Source organism: Giraffa tippelskirchi, chromosome 7, assembly GCF_054371585.1.
Source record: "Giraffa tippelskirchi isolate mGirTip1 chromosome 7, T2T-mGirTip1v1.2.pri, whole genome shotgun sequence".
Taxonomy (NCBI): domain Eukaryota; kingdom Metazoa; phylum Chordata; class Mammalia; order Artiodactyla; family Giraffidae; genus Giraffa; species Giraffa tippelskirchi.
Genome location: NC_137281.1, coordinates 161,662,944 through 161,683,039, shown reverse-complemented (window position 1 = coordinate 161,683,039; position 20,096 = coordinate 161,662,944). Strand labels below are relative to the sequence as shown.

General features: G+C 39.1%; 1 protein-coding gene across 15 annotated transcripts in view; it reads right to left on the bottom strand.

Moving 5' to 3' along the window:
- Positions 1-20,096, bottom strand: part of CTDSPL2 (CTD small phosphatase like 2) — a 78,466-nt gene that overhangs the window by 21,431 nt on the left and 36,939 nt on the right. For 7 of the 15 annotated variants that reach the window (XR_014059773.1, XM_081510905.1, XM_081510909.1 and 4 more), the window contains 5 exons: positions 11,686-11,824; positions 9,945-10,094; positions 4,820-5,035; positions 1,244-1,322; positions 845-956 (listed from right to left, as the gene is read on the bottom strand). Coding sequence is in view for 14 of the 15 variants with exons in the window: in XM_081510905.1 (XP_081367031.1) it covers positions 845-956; positions 1,244-1,322; positions 4,820-5,035; positions 9,945-10,094; positions 11,686-11,824 (696 nt within the window). In the remaining variant the exon portion in view is untranslated. Of the gene's footprint in view, positions 1-824; positions 957-1,243; positions 1,323-4,819; positions 5,036-9,944; positions 10,095-11,685; positions 11,825-20,096 lie in introns of all 15 variants that reach the window. The other 8 variants (XM_081510912.1, XM_081510915.1, XM_081510914.1 and 5 more) reach the window with 2 other exon arrangements.

Below are 20,096 nucleotides of genomic sequence, written 5' to 3'. Positions count from 1 at the left end.
TGCTGAACTCTCAGAACTATCCATGCTAGTTAAGATTGAAAAGGATAACCTTTTCTTAAGATAAGAAAAAAATTGATGAGAACTAAACTACATCTCCAATTATAGGTTACTAGTAACAAAGGCTAAATAGTAAAATGTTTTCCAATATTACATAATAAATTATTATTTTTGCTAATATCAAGAAATTGCTGGCCGATGTAAATAATGGTGACTATATGTTAAATTTGCTTAGGAAAAGGTAAGAGATACTCAGTTTTCAAAGCTCTCCTGGTACCCTAAAATATAAATTTAAAATCACACCAAGAAAGCATACTAAAGGTTTTATTAGTCAACATTAAGAAGTCATGCTTTTGAGAGTCTATTAATAAAGTTATTGGTATTAGATAATATGCGCAAAAAAAAAAAAAAACAGGAAAAGGAGTATGGTCTTGCATAAGGTTAACTCATCAAGACCCAGGTCATCAGGGGAACGTGACTGTGGATTCCCTGGACCGAAATCTAGGCATGAAATTATAACTAACTGGGAGATTAAAAAACAAAACAAAAGGTATAGGAGTATTGGAAAAATAATTGAATTTAAATAGCAAACTAGCAACGGGGTGGGGAGAGAAAAAAGGAAGCCTAATTTATTTTCAAAAAGTACTGGATACCAATGCAATGGGAGGCCCTAGCATTAGACAGTGCTTAAAACAAAAACATTTCAGAACACCTGAGACACGTTATTACAGTAAATGTATGTGTAAGGCTATTCACTCTCTTGTATTCTTTTAGGTATTTCGGCAAGTATTTTTTAAAGAGTATTTAACTCCTTTATTTTCCCTAACTCTAGAAAAAATATACTTACCAAGTCTAAAACTAGGGAGAATTCTGGTGTGCTTCTTGTCTTCAAAGGGAGAGCGGGTTTCCTATTTAGTTGTTCTTCTGTCAGTGGTGGAACATGTTTGATGAAATAATAGCTATAAATCAAATTTTAAGAAAATTTCAACATTTCTATTTTTTGTAAATATAAAACATCTTACTAAATTTGGCCCATCTTTAAGTTTTTAATTCAATAATGCATATTTAACCTAGTAAACCAAAATTATAAAACATGTAAGTAAAACTGAAAATTAGTACTTCAGTAACTCAGTAAAAGCATTAATGCCTACAGGTAAGATGCTCCTTGCACTACACCATTCAGCCACCCCTGTACACATGTACTTTCTTTCTGTCCCAAGAGGGAAAGGAAAAAATAAAAACTCACGGGTCAAATACTTCCCAGTCTTCTTCATAGGTGGCCTCTGCGTGAGCGGATGAATATCCACTATCCGGCGTTACTGGTGCTATTTAATAAAGTGAAAAACAAAGTGTTGCTTTTACTCAATGCTCCATTGAACATACATATTTACTGCTTTTATTATGACTGCCCTGAAGCCCTGTGCATTTTAGGTTAAAGATAAGACAGAAATAATTTGTAAACAGTATTTAAAAGTAACTTTATTAACACACAGATCTAACTCTGGATCCAAAGGAAAAAAATACCATTACAGACAAAGTGGCAGGCTACATCATGGCTAACAAAATTTCAATCCCTAACAACTAAGAGAAAATTTACTACTTATTATTAGGAAAGTACACTCCACAAAATTTCCATTTCTAACTGAATGATATTAGAAAAATTTCATCATGCTCTTACAGCAGTAATACTTCACAAAGTACGCTGTACATACAGGCAGTCAATATATATGCTGGGACTTTCCTGGTGGTGCAGGGGTTAAGAATCTGCTTTTCAATGCAGGAAATGCAGGTTCAATCCCTGGTCAGGGAACTAACATCTCGCAACTACTAAGCCCGTGCGCCGCAACTAAGAACTGACACAGCCAAAAATTAAATATTAATATGTGTATGTGTATGCTGAAAAAAGACTTGAAGGTAGTTTCAACTTAAGATCTATGAACAGTCTTTAAAGAGGTCCACAAACCCCTAAAGAATTACATAGGATCTCAAGGTTGTCTACGATCTTGAAAGTTAAGAAATGATGTTCTAAAAAAAAAAAAAAAAAAAGAAAGAAAGAAATGATGTTCTACATAGAAATCAATGCTTTAGATGACCCATTATTTTACTTCTCACTTACAAGTAATTTAAAAATAATCAAGAAAAAATTCTTTCACAACACACAGTCCCTTTTAAATCTTAGCTAAAATTCAATCAATTGATAGAGCTTCAGAAATTATGTTGAGAATTTTCTAATATTTACAACTTAAATTCAATGAGAGGACAAAGATAACCTACAAGCTAAACAGGTAATGTCTTAGAGATGAAAGTTTAAGGTGGGCTAGAGACTGAATGTTTGTGTTTCCCCAAAATTCATGTACTGAAATCTAATCCTCAAAGTGATGGTGTCTGGAGACGGAATCTTTGGGAAGTCATTAAGTCATGAGAGTGGAGCCCTCATGGATGAGATCAATGGCCTTAAAAAGAGACACCCCAAAAAGCTCACAAAGCTTCTGGCATATGAGGACACACCAAGAAGACAGCTGTCTATGAGCCAGAAAGCAGATCTTCACCAGACACTGAACCTGCTGGGGGAGAAGGCAATGGCACCCCACTCCAGTACTCTTGCCTGGAAAACCCCATGGACGGAGGAGCCTGGTAGGCTGCAGTCCACGGGGTCGCTCACAGTCGGACACGACTGAGCGACTTCACTTTCACTTTTCACTTTCGTGCACTGGAGAAGGAAACGGCAACCCACTCCAGTGTTCTTGCCTGGAAAGTCCCAGGGACGGCGGGGCCTGGCGGGCTGCCGTCTATGGGGTCGCACAGAGTCGGACACGACTGAAGCGACTTAGCAGCAGCAGCAGAACCTGCTGGGGTTCTGGTCTTAGATTTCCTAAACTCCTGAACTATGAGATATATTTGTTGTTTGTATGTCACCTACTCTAATGGTAGTCTGTTATTACAATAGCCTGAAAGAACTAACACAATGGGCCGCAACAGAAATTGCTGTGAGCTACCTACAGGAATGGAACGGCGGTGGTTTAGTCACTAAGTCGTGTCAGACTCTTGCGACCCCATAGACTGTAGCCTGCTAGGCTCCTCTGTCCATGGGATTCTCCAGGCAAGAATACTGGAATGGGCTGTCATTTCCTTCTCCAGGGGATCTTCCCGAACTAGGAATTAACCTGGGTCTCCTGCATCACAGGCAGATTCTTAATCGACTGAGCTATGAGGGAAGCCTCAGGAATGGAATACTGGTGGATAACAGTCTTTCAGGACAAAAACTTACCTTTTTTTTACTATTTTCATGTATTAATACCTTCTCAGAGTCAATACAGTGTGTATGCTCAATAAATGACAACAGATATAAGGCAGAATTTTGTTCATCTCCAAGAACTTTATGCCAGTTAACAGTTCATAAGCACACGGGGACAAAAAGAAAAACACATCTTCCTACCACCTTACTGTTTCAGATTATTACCCGCAGAAAAGGGGGGAAACGAAGTGTTCATAGGATTTGAACACCTCATGCTAAAGCATTTTTCACATTTCATCTCAGTCTCCAAAGCTCTAAATTATTATTGCCATTTTAAAGCTAAGAAAACTGTCTCAGAGAGCTTAGGTTATCTAAAGTCACACCGCTAAGTAAATGGTAGAGCCAGCCTCCTTTCTTGTTCTCTTTGACGACCTTCCTGAAGTTGAGGAAAGGTAACACTTTTGTCACTCATATTCATCTTTTAAGATCAGCAGAACTTTCACTTGTTTTCCTCTCCTGATCCTCCCAGAGTAAATGCAATGTGCCACATTTTGCTCATATATTTTAACAGCACCCATCACACTGTATAGTAAATTTTTGTGTGTACCTGGCTCATCTATTAAATCATATACTCTTCAGGGTCAATGAACATATCTTATTCATCTTTATAAATAGTGTCCATCACAAAAACCAGGTGTTCAATTATACAAGTGTTAGAGGAACAAATAATGAATGAGAAATGGAGTAAATCTTACTTTTCTCCACTAGAAACTAAAGTTTTAGAAATCCCTTCTCCGTCGCCATAGTTGCCAGAAAAAAAAAAGTACAAAGGTTTATAAAGAACCATAAAAGCAGAAAAACATCAAACAAAAAGTCAAGAGCCTTGGCTTCAGTCTATATCCTATCATTCGCAAGCCTGTAACATGAGGGAAAGCAATCAGCATTAAATGACAAGTCAACAGTAAGTTCATTTACAAGTCTTACCCACCCAGGAATAAATTATGTGCATAATTCATGCTGATTTGCTTGTTAAGTTCAGTATTATTCTTAAGTTAGGTAATAAATGCTGACCCCACGTGTTTCTATATTTGCAACTGGCTCAGGGACCTACCAATTATGGTAGGCAGGCCTTTCAAAGGCTCTGGATTAGGCTGCAAAGTCTGTGTACACGGAGAGACCTGAGAACAGAAGTTTCTTCTTTGGGAATGTCATCCACATATGAGACAAATCTGAGGGTATGAGATTACCTCTATACAGGGACTTCAGATCTTAAGAATGGAAGACTCATGCATTTATAATAAATATGCTCATAAATATAAACATATTATTTTTTTAGCTGTGTTAAATTTCTCCAAGTAGTTAGATTGGTACAAATAATTAAACTGTAAGCGACTAAAATGCAGTAAAATAACCTTTAAAAAATTCAATTTCAAAATGACTAGATTTGGGAGGACACTTTATTTCCAATTTTATTAATTTCAGGGAAGAAAAATTTATGCATTTAATCTGGCTATTTAAGAAAAAATATGAAGTACTGCATTTTTACAAACTATTTATGAAAATGTGTAAGAAAAAAATATTTTTCACCTGTAAGGGGTGGTATATCGCGGTTAACTGTTTCCTCTGCTTCTTCTAAACCATTGTTCATTGACGGCCTCACGTGTCCTGCGGGATCTGAGTAAGCTGCCCCGTTGGCTGATGCAGTGGTGCTGGTAGTGATCTCATCCACCTGCTCCATATCAAGCTGCTTTACTACCTCCTCAGCTTCCACAGCCTGTCCTGGGGAGTCGGATCCTGACGTTCCTGAAATCATGATTCAGTGTTCATTAATCATTACTTAGCAGCTCACAGTGGGAGAGGAAAGACAGAGACAAATTTAAAACAAGTAATAAATAAGCCTTACAGACATAATGCACAGTATAGTGAATATAGACAACACTACTGAAATCATCAAACCTGCTAAGAGATTAGAATTAATCCAACCACTAAAAAAAAAAATTATATAACATAATCGCACATGCTAATCATCACTATGATGATCATAGTTCAGTTCAGTTCAGTTCAGTCACTCAGTTGTGTCTGACTCTGCGACCCCATGGACCGCAGCACGCCAGGCCTCCCTGTCCATCACCAACTCCGGGAGCTTGCTCAAACTCATGTCCCTCGAGTGGTGATGCCATCCAACCATCTCACCCTCTGTTGTCCCCTTCTCCTCCCGCCTTCAATCTTTCCTAGCATCAGGGTCTTTCCTAAGGAGTCAGTTGTTCACATCAGGGGGCCAAAGTGTTGGAGCTTCAGCTTCAGCATCAGTCCTTCCAATGAAGATTCAGGACTGATTTCCTTTAGGATTGATTGGTTTGATCTCCTTGCAGTCCAAGGGACTCTCAAGAGTCTTCTCCAACACCACAGTTCAAAAGCATCAATTCTTTGGCACTCAGCTTTATGGTCCAACTCTCACATCCATACATGACCACTGGGAAAACCATAGCTTTGACTAGATGGATCTTTATCGGCAAAGTAATATCCCCGCTTTTTAATATGCTGTCTAGGTTAGTCATAGCTTTTCTTCCAAGGAACAAGCGTCTTTTCATTTCATGGCTGCAGTCACCATCTGCAGTGATTTTGGAGCCCCCCAAAATAAAGTCTCTCACTGTTTCCATTGTTTCCCCATCTATTTGCCAGGAAGTGATGGGACCAGATGCCATGATCTTAGTTTTTTGAATGTTGAGTTTTAAGCTAGCTGATTGTGTAATCAGCTGATGATCACAGTACCATATATAAATTATCAGATCAACATGTTGTACAACTGGACATTTTCACAATGTTGTATGTCAGATATATTTAATAAAAATAAAAATTCATAAATATTTAGAAAAACTACCTGGAACAGAAACGAAGCTGAGGACGCCGTTATTCAGTGCGTCTTCACCAGACGCTTCAAACAGTAAAGAATAAAGACTATTACAAGCTAGAGTGACATTTGTGAACAGAGTTTTTCTTAAGAGTGTTCAAACAGCTTAGAAATGCCCATTTATAGTTAAACGAGTCAATTCAGAACTTTTAAATATTTTTTATTGAGATATAATTAACTGATTTAATGCTTTATATAATGCAATATGATTACCAACTGAGCATTAGCTAAAACCTCTATCCTGCCACATAATTATTTCCTTTTTGTGGTGAGAATATTTAAGATCTAGTCTCTCAGCAACTTCAAAGTATCAATACATACAGTTGACTTCTGAACAACACAGGGGCTGGAGGCACTGAACCCCACACAGTCAGAAATCTGAGGATAATTTTACTGTCAGCTCTCCACATCCACAGTTCCAAACCTTCAGATTCAACCAATCAGACTGTGTGCTACTATAGTGCTGCTGCTGCTGCTGCTAAGTCGCTTCAGTCGTGGCTGACTCTGTGCGACCCCACAGACGGAAGCCCACCAGGCTCCCCTGTCCCCGGGATACTCCAGGCAAGAACACTGGAGTGGGTTGCCATTTCCTTCTCCAATGCATGAAAGTGAAAAGTGAAAGTGAAGTAGCTCAGTCGTGTCCGACTCTCAGCGACCCCACGGATTGCAGCCCGCCAGACTCCTCCGTCCATGGGATTTTCCAGGCAAGAGTACTGGAGCGGGGTGCCATTGCCTTCTCCAGCTACTATAGTATTTATATTGAAAAAAATCCTCGTATAAGTGGACCTATACAGTTCAAACCCATGTTGTTCAAGGGTCAAGTGCAATACAGTACTGGTGACCACAGAACTTTTCACTAAATCAAGTTATCATTTATTAAGTGCCTACTATATATTGGGCAATAAACACATACACACTTTTCCATTATCCTCAAACAGCTTCTGATTTTTTAAACTAGAGATAGTTCCCTAAAAATGAGTCAACTGTTCCGGTAATCATAGGAACCTTTTTATTCCAAGATACAGGAACAATTTCTCAACAAGATTCCACCTCGTTAACAAAGAAGTCAATTTCTTTGTTACATTCAACCATCACCGAGATGAACCTGATGCCCAATCTTTCTCCCACTATGGACTGACCCCAACTCTCCATTTCTTTCTGGAATCCTCCAAATCATCTCTCCATTTTCTTCATGGAATCCTCCAAATATCATTTTCAACAACAAAATCAACCTCCAATAACTCTCAACTTTCTCACAGAATATTCTTTCTCCCTCCACTGCCTTAATTTTAACCTCTTTCAAAAAAATTTCTCTCTTCCTATTACCCTTCCCTCAAAGCTGTTTATTGTCTCATACTTGTTACTCAATCAGAATTCATTTACCTCCATTGCTGCTGCCAGATCACTGGTTTTTCCCTAATGTGTAAAAATATTTGCTCCTCTGAGACTGATGTCACCTGACTACACAATTCTTCTCTTATCCCCTCTGCTGCCATCTACCACCTATTGCCAGCATCCTCTTAATCACAGAGCAATTTAACACCTAGCTACCAGTTTACTGCTCTATTAAATGCCTATATAGCTGTTATTACAGGAGATGTCAAAGACTCACCCCATAACGAACCCTCAAAGGGCTGGGCCTCTTCAGCTCTGTCCACACTCACTATGCTCTTGAGTAGTTACTACCACCGGAGAAGGCAATGGCAACCCACTCCAGTGCTCTTGCCTGGAAAATCCCATGGACAGAGGAGCCTGGTAGGCTGCAGCCCCTGGGGTCGCTAAGAGTCGGACACGACTGAGCGACTTCACTTGCACTTTTCACTTTCGTGCACTGGAGAAGGAAACGGCAACCCACTCCAGTGTTCTTGCCTGGAGAGTCCCAGGGACGGCGGGGCCTGGTGGGCTGCCGTCTATGGGGTCACACAGAGTCGGACACGACTGAAGCGACTTAGCAGCAACAGCAGTTACTACCATGGCCACAGCCTGGACACTATCATTGAGAAACCATTCCCCTCTGAAACCTAATATTTAAATAATTAATCTCCTACCACGACTGCCTGATCTTCTGATTAACTGTCTCATATATTCTATTACATGTGATCTTCATGTCTGATGGCTTCCCTGGGGGCTCAGATGGTGAAGAATCTGCCTGCAGTGCAGGAGGCCCGGGTTTGATCCCTGGGTCGGGAAGATCCCCTGCAGAAGGAAATGGCAACCCATTCCAGTATCCTTGCCTGGAAAAATCCCATGGACAGAGAAGCCTGGTGGGCTGCAGTCCATGGGGTCGCAAAGAGTCGGGCACGACTGAGCGACTAACACTTCCTGTCTGATAAAAGCCAGCCTCCTTTATCCAAACACATCTCTCGGTGGCTTCCTCCCCACCCGCCTCATCTAGTTAGACTTTATGGTGTATCATTTAAACCACTTTCAAGCCAGCAGCCTCAGTGTCCTTGCTTCCTTGTCTTTCCACTGTCATTCACCACCGAAATCCTTCTTGAATCAATCTAACAGATTTGTCAGGCTCTAGACCCAGGCTGGGATAGGCAACAATACAATTATAAATAAATTTAAAAAAGAAATGTCTAGGGTATACTGGGTTAAAGATAGGGTTTTTTGGGGGGTGGGTTTTTTTTTTTGCTGCACCATGAGGTATGTGGAATTTTAGTCTCCCAGTTCAGTTCAGTCGCTCAGTCGTGTCCGACTCTTTGCGACCCCATGAACCGCAGCACGCCAGGCCTCCCTGTCCATCACCAACTCCCGGAGTCCACCCAAACCCATGTCCATTGAGTCGGTGATGCCATCCAACCATCTCATCCTCTGTCGTCCCCTTCTCCTCCCGCCCTCAACCAGGGATCAAACCCATGTCTTCTGCTTTGGAAGCATGGAATCGTAACCACTGGACTGCCAGGGAAGTCCCTAAATGTAGTTTTTTTGTTTTGTTTCTAGTCTAGGACTTCACGGTCTTTTAATGTGCTAATACATTTTTCTGCCTGTACAGTATCCTGATTTTACAGTGTACCATTGTGCCTTTTAAAAATTGCTTTATCATCCAGAAACATAATTCAAATTAGAATTTAAATAATCAGGCAACAAGTATTTAATGGCTATTTCCCATGAGCCAAATAATACATCAAACAATATGGTAGATGCAAAAATAAAGATACTACCTCTTACCCTCAAATAATTTCATGTGTGAAATTAGATACTAATTATCAGAAAAGACAATATATCAGAAAATATTTGACAAATATGTTGAGAAGGCTATTTTTTTGCAAAGGCATTATACAATGGAAATCTTAAATTCATCGAATTAGGGTAGTTTTACTGTTTGTCTACACTGAAGATTCTTAGAGGTGGAAAAAAAAACAAGCAAATGATAATAAAAATAAATTGTATTACAAAAAATAACCTGGTCTCAACTCACTTAAAATATTCAACAAATTCTACTTTACTGATCTCTAGAATACAGAAAATGCTTCTCAGTTCTCTCCTGTACACACTTTGAAGATGCAAAAGTCATTCTAACACAGAAAAAATAATACTTTCCCTCCAGCCCTAAGTTTATCATCTAGCTTTTCAGATAGTTAAAGCAGAGTTCATTAACTTACACAAAATTAAACATAACCTACATTTATTTCAGTCACTACATAAAAAAAGTACATTTTAGAAACTGTATATTTTTAATGAAGCTGAAAAGAAACATAAAATGCTAACAAAAAATGCCAAAAAAAAAAATAGACCTTTTAAAAAACCAGGAAAACAATTTTTAAACCCAAATTATGGTTAATGATTTATATTTACCATTTTTATTTGCTGGTGAAAAAAAGTTGAAGACAGGAGAAAATATGGTCCCCAACAATGTAGTCCTTGGAGGACTGCCAGAGGAAGGGTTATCTTCTAATTTCCCATTTTGTTTTACATGTTGATTTGTCATTTCATAACTACCAGCTTCTAAGAAAGAAACAAAAGAAAAAAATTGCAATCCAGAAAACACAACATTCACAAATGTGTTCTAAACTATTCATTAGGAAACTTTTTCCCTCAAAATAATGAAAATTGATTCACATTAATTTTAAAAACTTGATTGTTTAAAGAAATCTTGAGGGAAGTCACTTGCAAATCAAATGATCCTTACAATAAACTTATTTACAATGCTTTATAAATGCTAAATTTACTGAGTTTTTACAAAGCAGATTTATATCTGGAATTATATAGTCTGGAAGTCTTAAATTCAACATTGTTTAAAAGAAAATGAAATAAACTCTTTGTAAGTAAAGCAACCAAATTACACTATGAAAACATAAATGTAAGATCCTGCCTTGGTTTATTTACATTTTGGGATGCTGTCTACTTCACAAAATTTATCCTCTATTTCTATGTCTAACAAAGAACAGCTAAAAAATAGAGGCAACCAGTTTTACTGAAGACTATATATACAGAAAAAGACTATACATATAGCAGTGTCAAACGTTACTTATGGATACTGCTGCACCATTTCAGAGTACTTAGGAAGAATAACCAGTTTTTTCCCTAAGTTTCTTATAAATAAAAAATTTAACGGGCTTTGGGAAAAAATAAATTAGAAACGTTTAAATAAATCATCCTTGACCCTCCACAACTTTACCACATTTCTTTTCTTCTTTCTTTGCTAGAGATCTGTTAACTTGTTTATCCCTTTTCTCCCTGATGGTCAATTCTAGAGATAAATCACTGCATTAAGAGGAAAGACGTTGAGAAAAAAAAAAATCATATAAAAAAAGAGGAAAGAGGAATTATTATTACTGTTGTGTTTAAAATCGCATTTGTTAAAAGGCAGCACTCCATGCTCTAAAGAGCTATTCAAGATCTCTCTGCGTGTCCATCTTGTTCTACTCCTTTCTGATGTTTGAGGAGCTTGTCAGCTTGTCAGCTCCTCACAGGTACTGACCTAGAAGAGGGTTTATAAACAGTAACACTACCGGCTTTTGGGCTGGATAATGCTTTGTTATGAGATGTCCTGCGCACTGCATGACGTTTAGCAGTATTCTGACCTTTACCCGCTAGATGCAAGAAGCAATCCCTCCACAGGCTGCAGCAAACCAAAAAGGTCTCCAGACACTGAAAACCATCCATGGCGGACAGACACCCCTACTTGGGAAACACTGACTTAGGAGCTCCAAGCCACCTCTGAGCTTTTACATTTCATGATCCAGAAAAAAATTCTTTATACACATTTCAAAAAATTAATTTATTATTCACAATATATATTATGTATAATAATATATATTCATAATAAAAATTATTACTGCTTTAAGAAATTTCATATATATTTTCCTGCCAAACAGTATAAAGCTAGTTGGTTTGTCTTTAACTGTCACTTTAACTCATCAAAGTAGACGTACATCAGGAAGATAAATTTCTATTTACTTCATGCTATTCATACTTAATACAAAGATTCTAAAAAGGCAGAAACTGCTCAAAGTAGATTTTTTAAAACAGAGAAAAAACGTATCAAGTGATCTCTGCTTACACCTAATAAAGCAACAGGTAAACATTAACAAACCTCCATTTACTTGACTTTTCCGTCTTACTCGAGATATCTGTTTGTTAGGCTTTTCTCCTGTTCTTGGTGTTGATGTGATCAAGTTATTATCTATATCACGTTCAATTCTACTCCGTTTTGAAGGATTTTCTCTCTCTTCCTTAAGATATAAGAGGAAAAAACAGGCATTGAACAGTGTCATTCTGCTGTATAGGTTACATTTTTTTTTGCCGCTCTTACTGGATCTCAGTTCCCCATCAGAGCCTGAACCTAGGCCACAGCGATGCAGGCACCAAGTCCTAACCACTGGGCCACCAGGGAATTCCCTACATGTTACACACTTTTAAAATGATAAAATATGTTCACTGCATTATTTACAACAGCCAAGTTTATCTATTATCAATTGATGGACACTTAGGTTGTTTCCATATTGGAAACATATTCCAAACATATTGGCTATTATAAATAATGCAGTGAATATATGTGCATATATGTACATAAACAACGGAATATTATTCAGCCATAAAAAATGAACTCCTGTCACTAGTGACAAAATGGATGAACCTAAAGGGCATTTCATTAAGTGAAAAGAGTCAGACAGAGAAAGACTTATACGATCTCACTTATATGTGGAATTAAAAACCAAAAACAAATAAAAAACACCAAGCTCACAGAGGACAGACTGGTGGCTGCCAGAGGCAGGGAGATGGGGATGAACGAAATGGATGATAAGTATTATCAAAAGGTACAAAAGGTTATACAATACTGTAAGTCATGGTGACATAAGGTACAGCCTGGTGACTATACTTATAATACTGTATTGCATATATGAAAATTGCCATGAGAGTAAATCTTAAAAGTTCTCACCACAAGAAAAATTTCTGTAACCATGAATGGTGACAGATATTAATCCGACTTACTGTGGTGATCATTTTGCAATATATAAAAATACTGAGTCAAGCTATATGCCTGAAACTAATACATGTCACTACTCTCAGATTTTTAAGAAGATAAAATATGTTGTAAAATGCTTTATTCTTTTTTTCATATCAAGGAGAAACAAACAAATAATATCTAACAACAGAATAAAACACAGAAAAAATCTGACAAGAGTCATGAGAGTATTTATTAATGTCATCATACAACACAAATACGTCACAGTTACTCAAAAGAGCAGGGGTCATTTCCTTGAGTGAACCCCACTGGAATCTGCTGGCATATCACGTATAACCAAAAATGACATAAAAATAATAGGGCCTGTCCAACACCATCCATCTAATGTCAACCTCAACCTCAATCCTCAAAAGGTCCAAATCAACACTAAGGAGTCTATTCTTTAACAAAGTTCTCTATTAGCTTCCTTATGCGGGGGGCAAATCCACATTACCAGTTTACACTATTTTGCAATACAGAGTTAGATAGTTTGACTTAAAAGATTTTTTGACTTTCACAAGTCAAAATGTGAAAGCAATGCATGATACTCCGTAGAAACGGTGCCCTGAAGTTGGACGTCTTCCCAGGCCAGCGATGTGCAGGGACTCTCCTCCTGTGATGCCAGGCCACAGTCAGCCACTTGGTCATGGTCACTCACAACCATTCTGTATCCACACAGCTATTTTCACTTTCAGTACAGTATTCAATAAGTTAAATAAGATGCTCAACACTTAAAAAGTGTTCCAAGCATGTTAAAGGCAGGCTAGGATAAGCTATGATGTCAGGTAGGGTAAGTGTATTAAGTGCATTTTCAGTTTACAACATTTTCAATTTACAATGGGTTTATCAGGACAGAACCCTACCATAAATTAAGGAAGATCTGTATTACTGACTAAAATAGTGTACTCCATGCAATAACCTGAATTTTTTCCATTTGTACCTCCATTTTTGTCATTAGTACAATTTTTCCAGTCATCTCCTACATGAGCAATTTTCTTACATTACTGTAATACTGGCCTATACTTTATTGCTGTTTCAATGAAAGTACCTGAAATCTCTTGATAAGGATTAGATTTTTCCACAGCAAATAATAATATACTATTGTGCATTTTCTAAAAGTCAAATATTATTTTACTGTCTCTAAAACAAACTTTGGTATTGCAAATAGCCAAAATTACAATTCCATAATTCCCTATCTGGATCAAAACGAAAAAAGATAATACTCTAAATATCATTCAATACAGAATTTTACTTTTCTCACCAGTTTCTCTAATTTTAGGTAGGTTCACCAAGGCAATCTCCTTAGCACAAAATAATGTGCTAAGGAGTTACAATGTAATTACAATGTAATTCCTCTACTGTTTACTATTCCCCTGCACTTAAAAATGATGAAAAGGAAGCCTCAAATCAGAAACACCGGATCTTCATTACAAGAAAATTATAGGGGCTCTTTTCATAAAGTCCTCAAGAATAGAAATAATGCTGCAAAGCCTTACTACACTTACTACTCTAAGCTCCAGCATTTTCTTGAAGAAGTCTCTTAGTACATCTGCTATAATGTAAATATATACATGCATTCCTGGAAAATTTTCACTCTGCAACCCTAAAAATAACAAGGTTTATAGGGAAAAAAGGGTCCAAGGGGTGGAGAAGGGCACAAGGGAAGCAGATCAGCCAAAGCCCCTGTAAATATGTAACCACAGCACTAAGAAAACCAATGATGGGGACTTCCAGAATGACTTGGACACCGCAGTTAAGCAGCTAAGAGTAGCTAAAATGCTACCTCAGAGTTTAACAAAAGGTATTAAAAACAGAAGTAGAAACAAACGTATATGGGAGCCGAAAAGTAGAGCTTTAAGGCAGGAAGACTGCAAACATGAACATGAAAGGAAATGCACCCTGCCACATGAGCAGAGGAGTCCATGACAGAGCCGGGGTTACCTCTCCAGGAGGGGTCCCTGAGACAGGTCACCGCTTTTAATTAAAAACTGTCTGTAGCATAAAATTCTACCACCATTATTCAGGATTCCCTTGTCCAGTTTAGAAAAACTCACATATAAACCAAAACCCACTCACATTATACTGAAACTATTTCCCTATTTATCAATATGTATCAATATCAACGTATAAAAGCTAATGGGCATCCCCGGCAGCTCAGTGGTAAAGAATCCACCTGCAACGAAGGAGATGAGAGTTCGATCCCCGGGTCGGGAAGCTCCCCCTGGAGAAGGAAATGGCAACTCACTCCAGGATTCTTGCCTGGGAAATCCCATGGACAGAGGAGCCTGGTGGGCTACAGTCCATGGGGTCGCAAAAGAGCCGGACACGACTTAGTGACTAAACAACAGCATGTAAGCTAACTGTCAATGTGGAGACACCACACACAAGGCAGCAACAGCTATACTGTGGTCAGCTGAGAATACATTCAAACACTGTAGTTTACATCTCTAAAGATAAATAGAAAACTATTAAGATCAGGGTTAAACTTCTGCAGTTATTGACAATAATATTCTATTCTTCAGAATAATGCATTCAAATGTCCGATGAAGCTCCAATTCTGAAATTTGTCACCAAATCCACATCTTTCTTAAACACTCATGTATATAATTTGGGGACATTTTTGGACATAGTATAAGTTTTAGAAGAGGAGCTAGGAAAAATAAGATTTCCACATTACTGTACAGGTTATTTGAAAAAATTTTAATAACCCTACAATGTCTTCTCTGGAATCTGCATTTTTCAAAGTTGCCTCTAAGACATGCTTTTAAGGGGAAAGTCTTGGGCAGTAGCATGCTTAAATCTCTGAATCCCAAAGGAAACACAGAGAACTAAAGAAGCAACAGACACCCAACAGCACATTTCTAACAAAACCAGGGAACAAGGTTTCTCCCCCCAAACTCCAAGCCGATGAGGACACACCAACAGCCGTAATACTGACGTGATCCTCTTTATCAGCGCTGAAGAGAGTAGGGCCATGCAACACAGATGTGACCCATCTGAGACCAGGAGAAGCAGCCTCAACTGCTACCAGGGTAGGCACTCAATGGAAAGCCTGGCGGGCCAAGCTGATGACAGCAGATGAAACAGGGCCGAGGACGCTGCTGCTCAGTCCAGCAGCGAAGGGATCCACAACTGAAATGGGGCAGTTTAGCTCCTGTGAACTCTTGACACTGACCAACTAAGCAGCACATGAGGGGAAACTGCTAGAAATGGAATCAAAATTTCATTGTAGAAAATGGCACAACAGAAAAGCAAAGAAAAGTTCCAGATAAACAATGAATAGGGATAAAGAAGGCTTCCCTGGTGGCTCAGTGGTAAAGAACCCACCTGCCAAGCAAGAGACTTGGGTTCATCCCTGGGTCAGGAAGATGGCCTGGAAAAGGAAATGGTAAACCACTGCAGTATTCTTGCCTGGAGAATCCCATGGATGGAGGAGCTTGGCAGGCTACAGTCCATGGGGTTGTAAAAGAGTCAGACACAACTAATCAACTAAACAAAAATAAACAGGGATCATTTCAGTTCAGTTGCTCAGTCGTGTCCAACTCTTTGCGACCCCATGAATCACAGCACATCAGGCCTCCCTGTCCATCACCAACTCCCGGAGTCCACCCAAACCCATGTCCATTGAGTCAGTGATGCCATCCAGCCATCTCATCCTCTGTCGTCCCCTTCTCCTCCTGCCCTCAATCTTTCCGAGCATCAGGGTCTTTTCAAATGAATCAGTTCTTCGCATCAGGTGGCCAAAGTATTGGAGTTTCAGCTTCAGCATCAGTCCTTACAATGAACAGTCAGGACTGATCTCCTTTACGATGGATTGATTGGATCTCCTTGCAGTCCAAGGGACTCTCAAGAGTCTTCTCCAACATCACAGTTCAAAAGCATCAATTCTGCGGTGCTCAGCTTTCTTTATAGTCCAACTCTCACATCCATACATGACCACTGGAAAAACCATAGCCCTGACTAGACAGACCTCTGTGGGCAAGGTAATGTCTCTGCTTTTGAATATGCTGTCTAGGTTGGTCATAATTTTCCTTCCAAGGAGTAAAGCGTCTTTTAATTTCATGGCTGCAACCACCATCTGCAGTGATTTTGGAGCCCAGAAAAATAAAGTCAGTGTTTCCACTGTTTCCCATCTAAAACATATAGCAAAACTCAAAAGGCAATCACTGTATTTTCTAATACTAATCAAAAACAACAAAATTGATTAGAAAAGATAACCTGAACCATACAATCTTCTAAAAATTTAGAAAAACTCATGTAAGAATGAGAGAAAAGCAAGCACAGATCTCAAATTCCACACAAAATTATTGTAATAAAATGTTGTTGGTTAGTAGCTAAGTCCATCCTTCTCTTCTGCAACTCTGTGGACTGTAGCCGCCAGACTCCTCTGTCCATGAGATTTCCCAGGCAAGACTACTGCAGTGGGTTGCCATTTCCTTCTCCAGGGACCTTCCCAACCCAGGGATCCAACCTGTGTCTCCTGCATTTGCAAGCAGATTCTTTACCACTGAGCCACCTGCTGCTGCTGCTGCTGCTGCTAAGTCGCTTCAGTAGTGTCCGACTCTGTGCGACCCCCACAGACAGCAGCCCACCAGGCTCCCCCGTCCCTGGGACTCTCCAGGCAAGAACACTGGAGTGGGTTGCCATTTCCTTCTCCAGTGCATGAAAAGGAAACGTGAAAGTGAAGTCGCTCAGTCGTGTCTGACTCTTAGCGACCCCATGGACTGCAGCACACCAGGCCTCTCTGTCCATCACCAACTCCCGGAGTCTACCCAAACCCATGTCCATCGAGTCAGTGATGCCATCCAACCATCTCATCCTCTGTCGTCCCCTTCTCCTCCCGCTCCCAATCCTACCCAGCATTAGGGTCTTTTCCAATGAGTCATAAAAGTTAGTAAATAGGATAGATTATGTGCCTTTACGAGAATTAGAAGGTAAAATTGGGCGGAGGGGAGTTTAAGACATCAAAATGTAACAAATACTAAGGAAGATCCAACCGACAGAAAACAGCAGTCCCTGAGTAGGAAACTGAAGCCAAGAACATGGTGACTGAATGAGTGTCACAAAGTTTTCCTCAAATAAAACATCTGAAATTATAGACTCCAAGAGCGCACGGGCCTTCTTCTTGTTTTTCTTTGGTCTGTGCGACTTGGCTTCACAGTCTTAAAAGTTCCCCCACCAGGGGCTGAATCCAGGGCTTTCGACAGGGAAAGCTCAGAGTCCTAACCTACCTACTGGACTGCCAGGGAACTCTGAGAGTATACTGCTGAACTACAACTATCAACCCAGAAAAATAACAAGACAGATCCCAAACTTAACAGAATTTAAAGAAAAAAATCCTTTGGAGAACAAGGAAAAATGTTTGTTTAAAAAGGGAAAATTAGACTATCATCAAACTTTGAAAGCAATGCATTTAATGCTGGAAGAAAATGGAAGAACACTTTTAAAACTCGAGAAACTGTGAGACAAGGACATCATGTGCAGTAAAACTGGTTCTAAAGCACAGAACTCAGAATATTGTTTCTTTGTCAGCTTCATGTGGCATCTACCAAACACTGACTATAGACAACAACTAGAGGACTGGGGAAAGCATTAAACACACTGAACACACACAGAACCTGTATAAGAGGAGCAAGGGTTAGAGATAGCGAGTAATGGCTACAGGCTCGGAGCATATACACTACAGGAAAAACTGGTAAGAGATGTATGAACTTTAAAAATTGTTAACTTTAAAGACATTCTAAGAAAAGCTGACAGAATTCATTTTTAGCTGGTAAGAAATAACAAATGAAGTTATCTAGGCATAAAAGAAATAATACCAGGTGGGATTCTAAATCTGCAATAAGGAATGGATACCACTAAGGCAAACATGAGTAAATTCAAAAGATCTTTGTGTTCAACAGTTCTAATATGTTCTTTCTAGCTGTCTTCAACACGGACACCTGCTACAATCTCTGCAGCCTCATCATAATCCAATCAAGTATTCTGACATCTCCGAGTTTCTACTCTCTCTACATACGTACGCAAACACAAGAAAAGTACTCCTGTTGTTTTGCTTTGCAATATTATTAAATTTGGTCTTTAAAATTTACTCTACAGTTATTTTATAATTTAGTAATTCTTTAAATAAAAGAAAATTTATAATTTATAATTAAGAATGGATTATTGGATTGAAAAAGGGAGCTGGGTGATCTGTGATTTCAATCCACTACGCCTAGTGATGAAACTGACATAGAATTCTGTTAAGTCATGAAAGGGGGAAATGTACTCCAAGGAAACTGAATGCAACTAAAAATTACAAATGAAAATAAGATAAAGTTAACAGTTAGAACTAGACAGGGATCAACAGACTGGTTCCAAACAGGAAAAGGAGTACGTCAAGGCTGTATATTGTCACCCTGCTTATTTAACTTATATGCAGAGTACATCATGAGAAACGCTGGGCTGGAAAAAACACAAGCTGGAATCAAGATTGCCGGGAGAAATATCAATAACCTCAGATATGCAGATGACACCACCCTTATGGCAGAAAGTGAAGAAGAACTAAAGAGCCTCTTGATGAAAGTGAAAGAGGAGAGTGAAAAAGTTGTCTTAAAGCTCAACATTCAGAAAACTAAGATCATAGTATCTGGTCCCATCACTTTATGGCAAATAGACAGGGAAACAGCAGCTGACTTTATTTTTCTGGGCTCCAAAATCACTGCAGATGGTGGTTGCAGCCATGAAATTAAAAGACGCTTTACTCTTTGGAAGGAAAGTTATGGCCAACCTAGATAGCATATTGAAAAGCAGAGACATTACTTTGCCAACAAAGGTCCGTCTAGCCAAGGCTGTGGTTTTTCCAGTGGTTATGTATGGATGTGAGAGTTGGGACTATAAAGAAAGCTGAGCACCGAAGAATTGATGCTTTTGAACCGTGGTGTTGGAGAAGACTCTTGAGAGTCCCTTGGACTGCAAGTAGATCCAACCAGTCCATCCTAAAGGAGATCAGTCCTGGGTGTTCATTGGAAGGAGTGATGTTGAAGCTGAAACTCCAATACGTGGACCACCTGATGCGAAGAGCTGACTCACTGGTAAAGACCCTGATGCTCAGAAAGATTGAGAGCAGGAGGAGAAGGGGACGACAGAGGATGAGATGGTTGGATGGCATCACCAACTCAATGGACATGGGTTTGGGTAAACTCTGGGAGATGGTGATAGACAGGGAGGCCTGGCGTGCTGCGGTTTATGGGGTCACAAAGAGTCGGACACGACTGAGCGACTGAACTGAACTGAACTGAGTGTCCCTTTGGCTGCAAAATTGTCTTATGGAACAGAACATATTCAAATAGAATTATAGTGCCAATTCAGTTGCACTGTCGTTTGAGAACAATCATTCACTTTTAAAAAAAGAAACTCAGTATTTTAAACATACATAATGAGATCTTTAAAAGCCAAAATAGTTATAGCTTTTCAAACTTAAATTACAGAACCCAATGAGGTGTCTCAGAAAGTAAGTT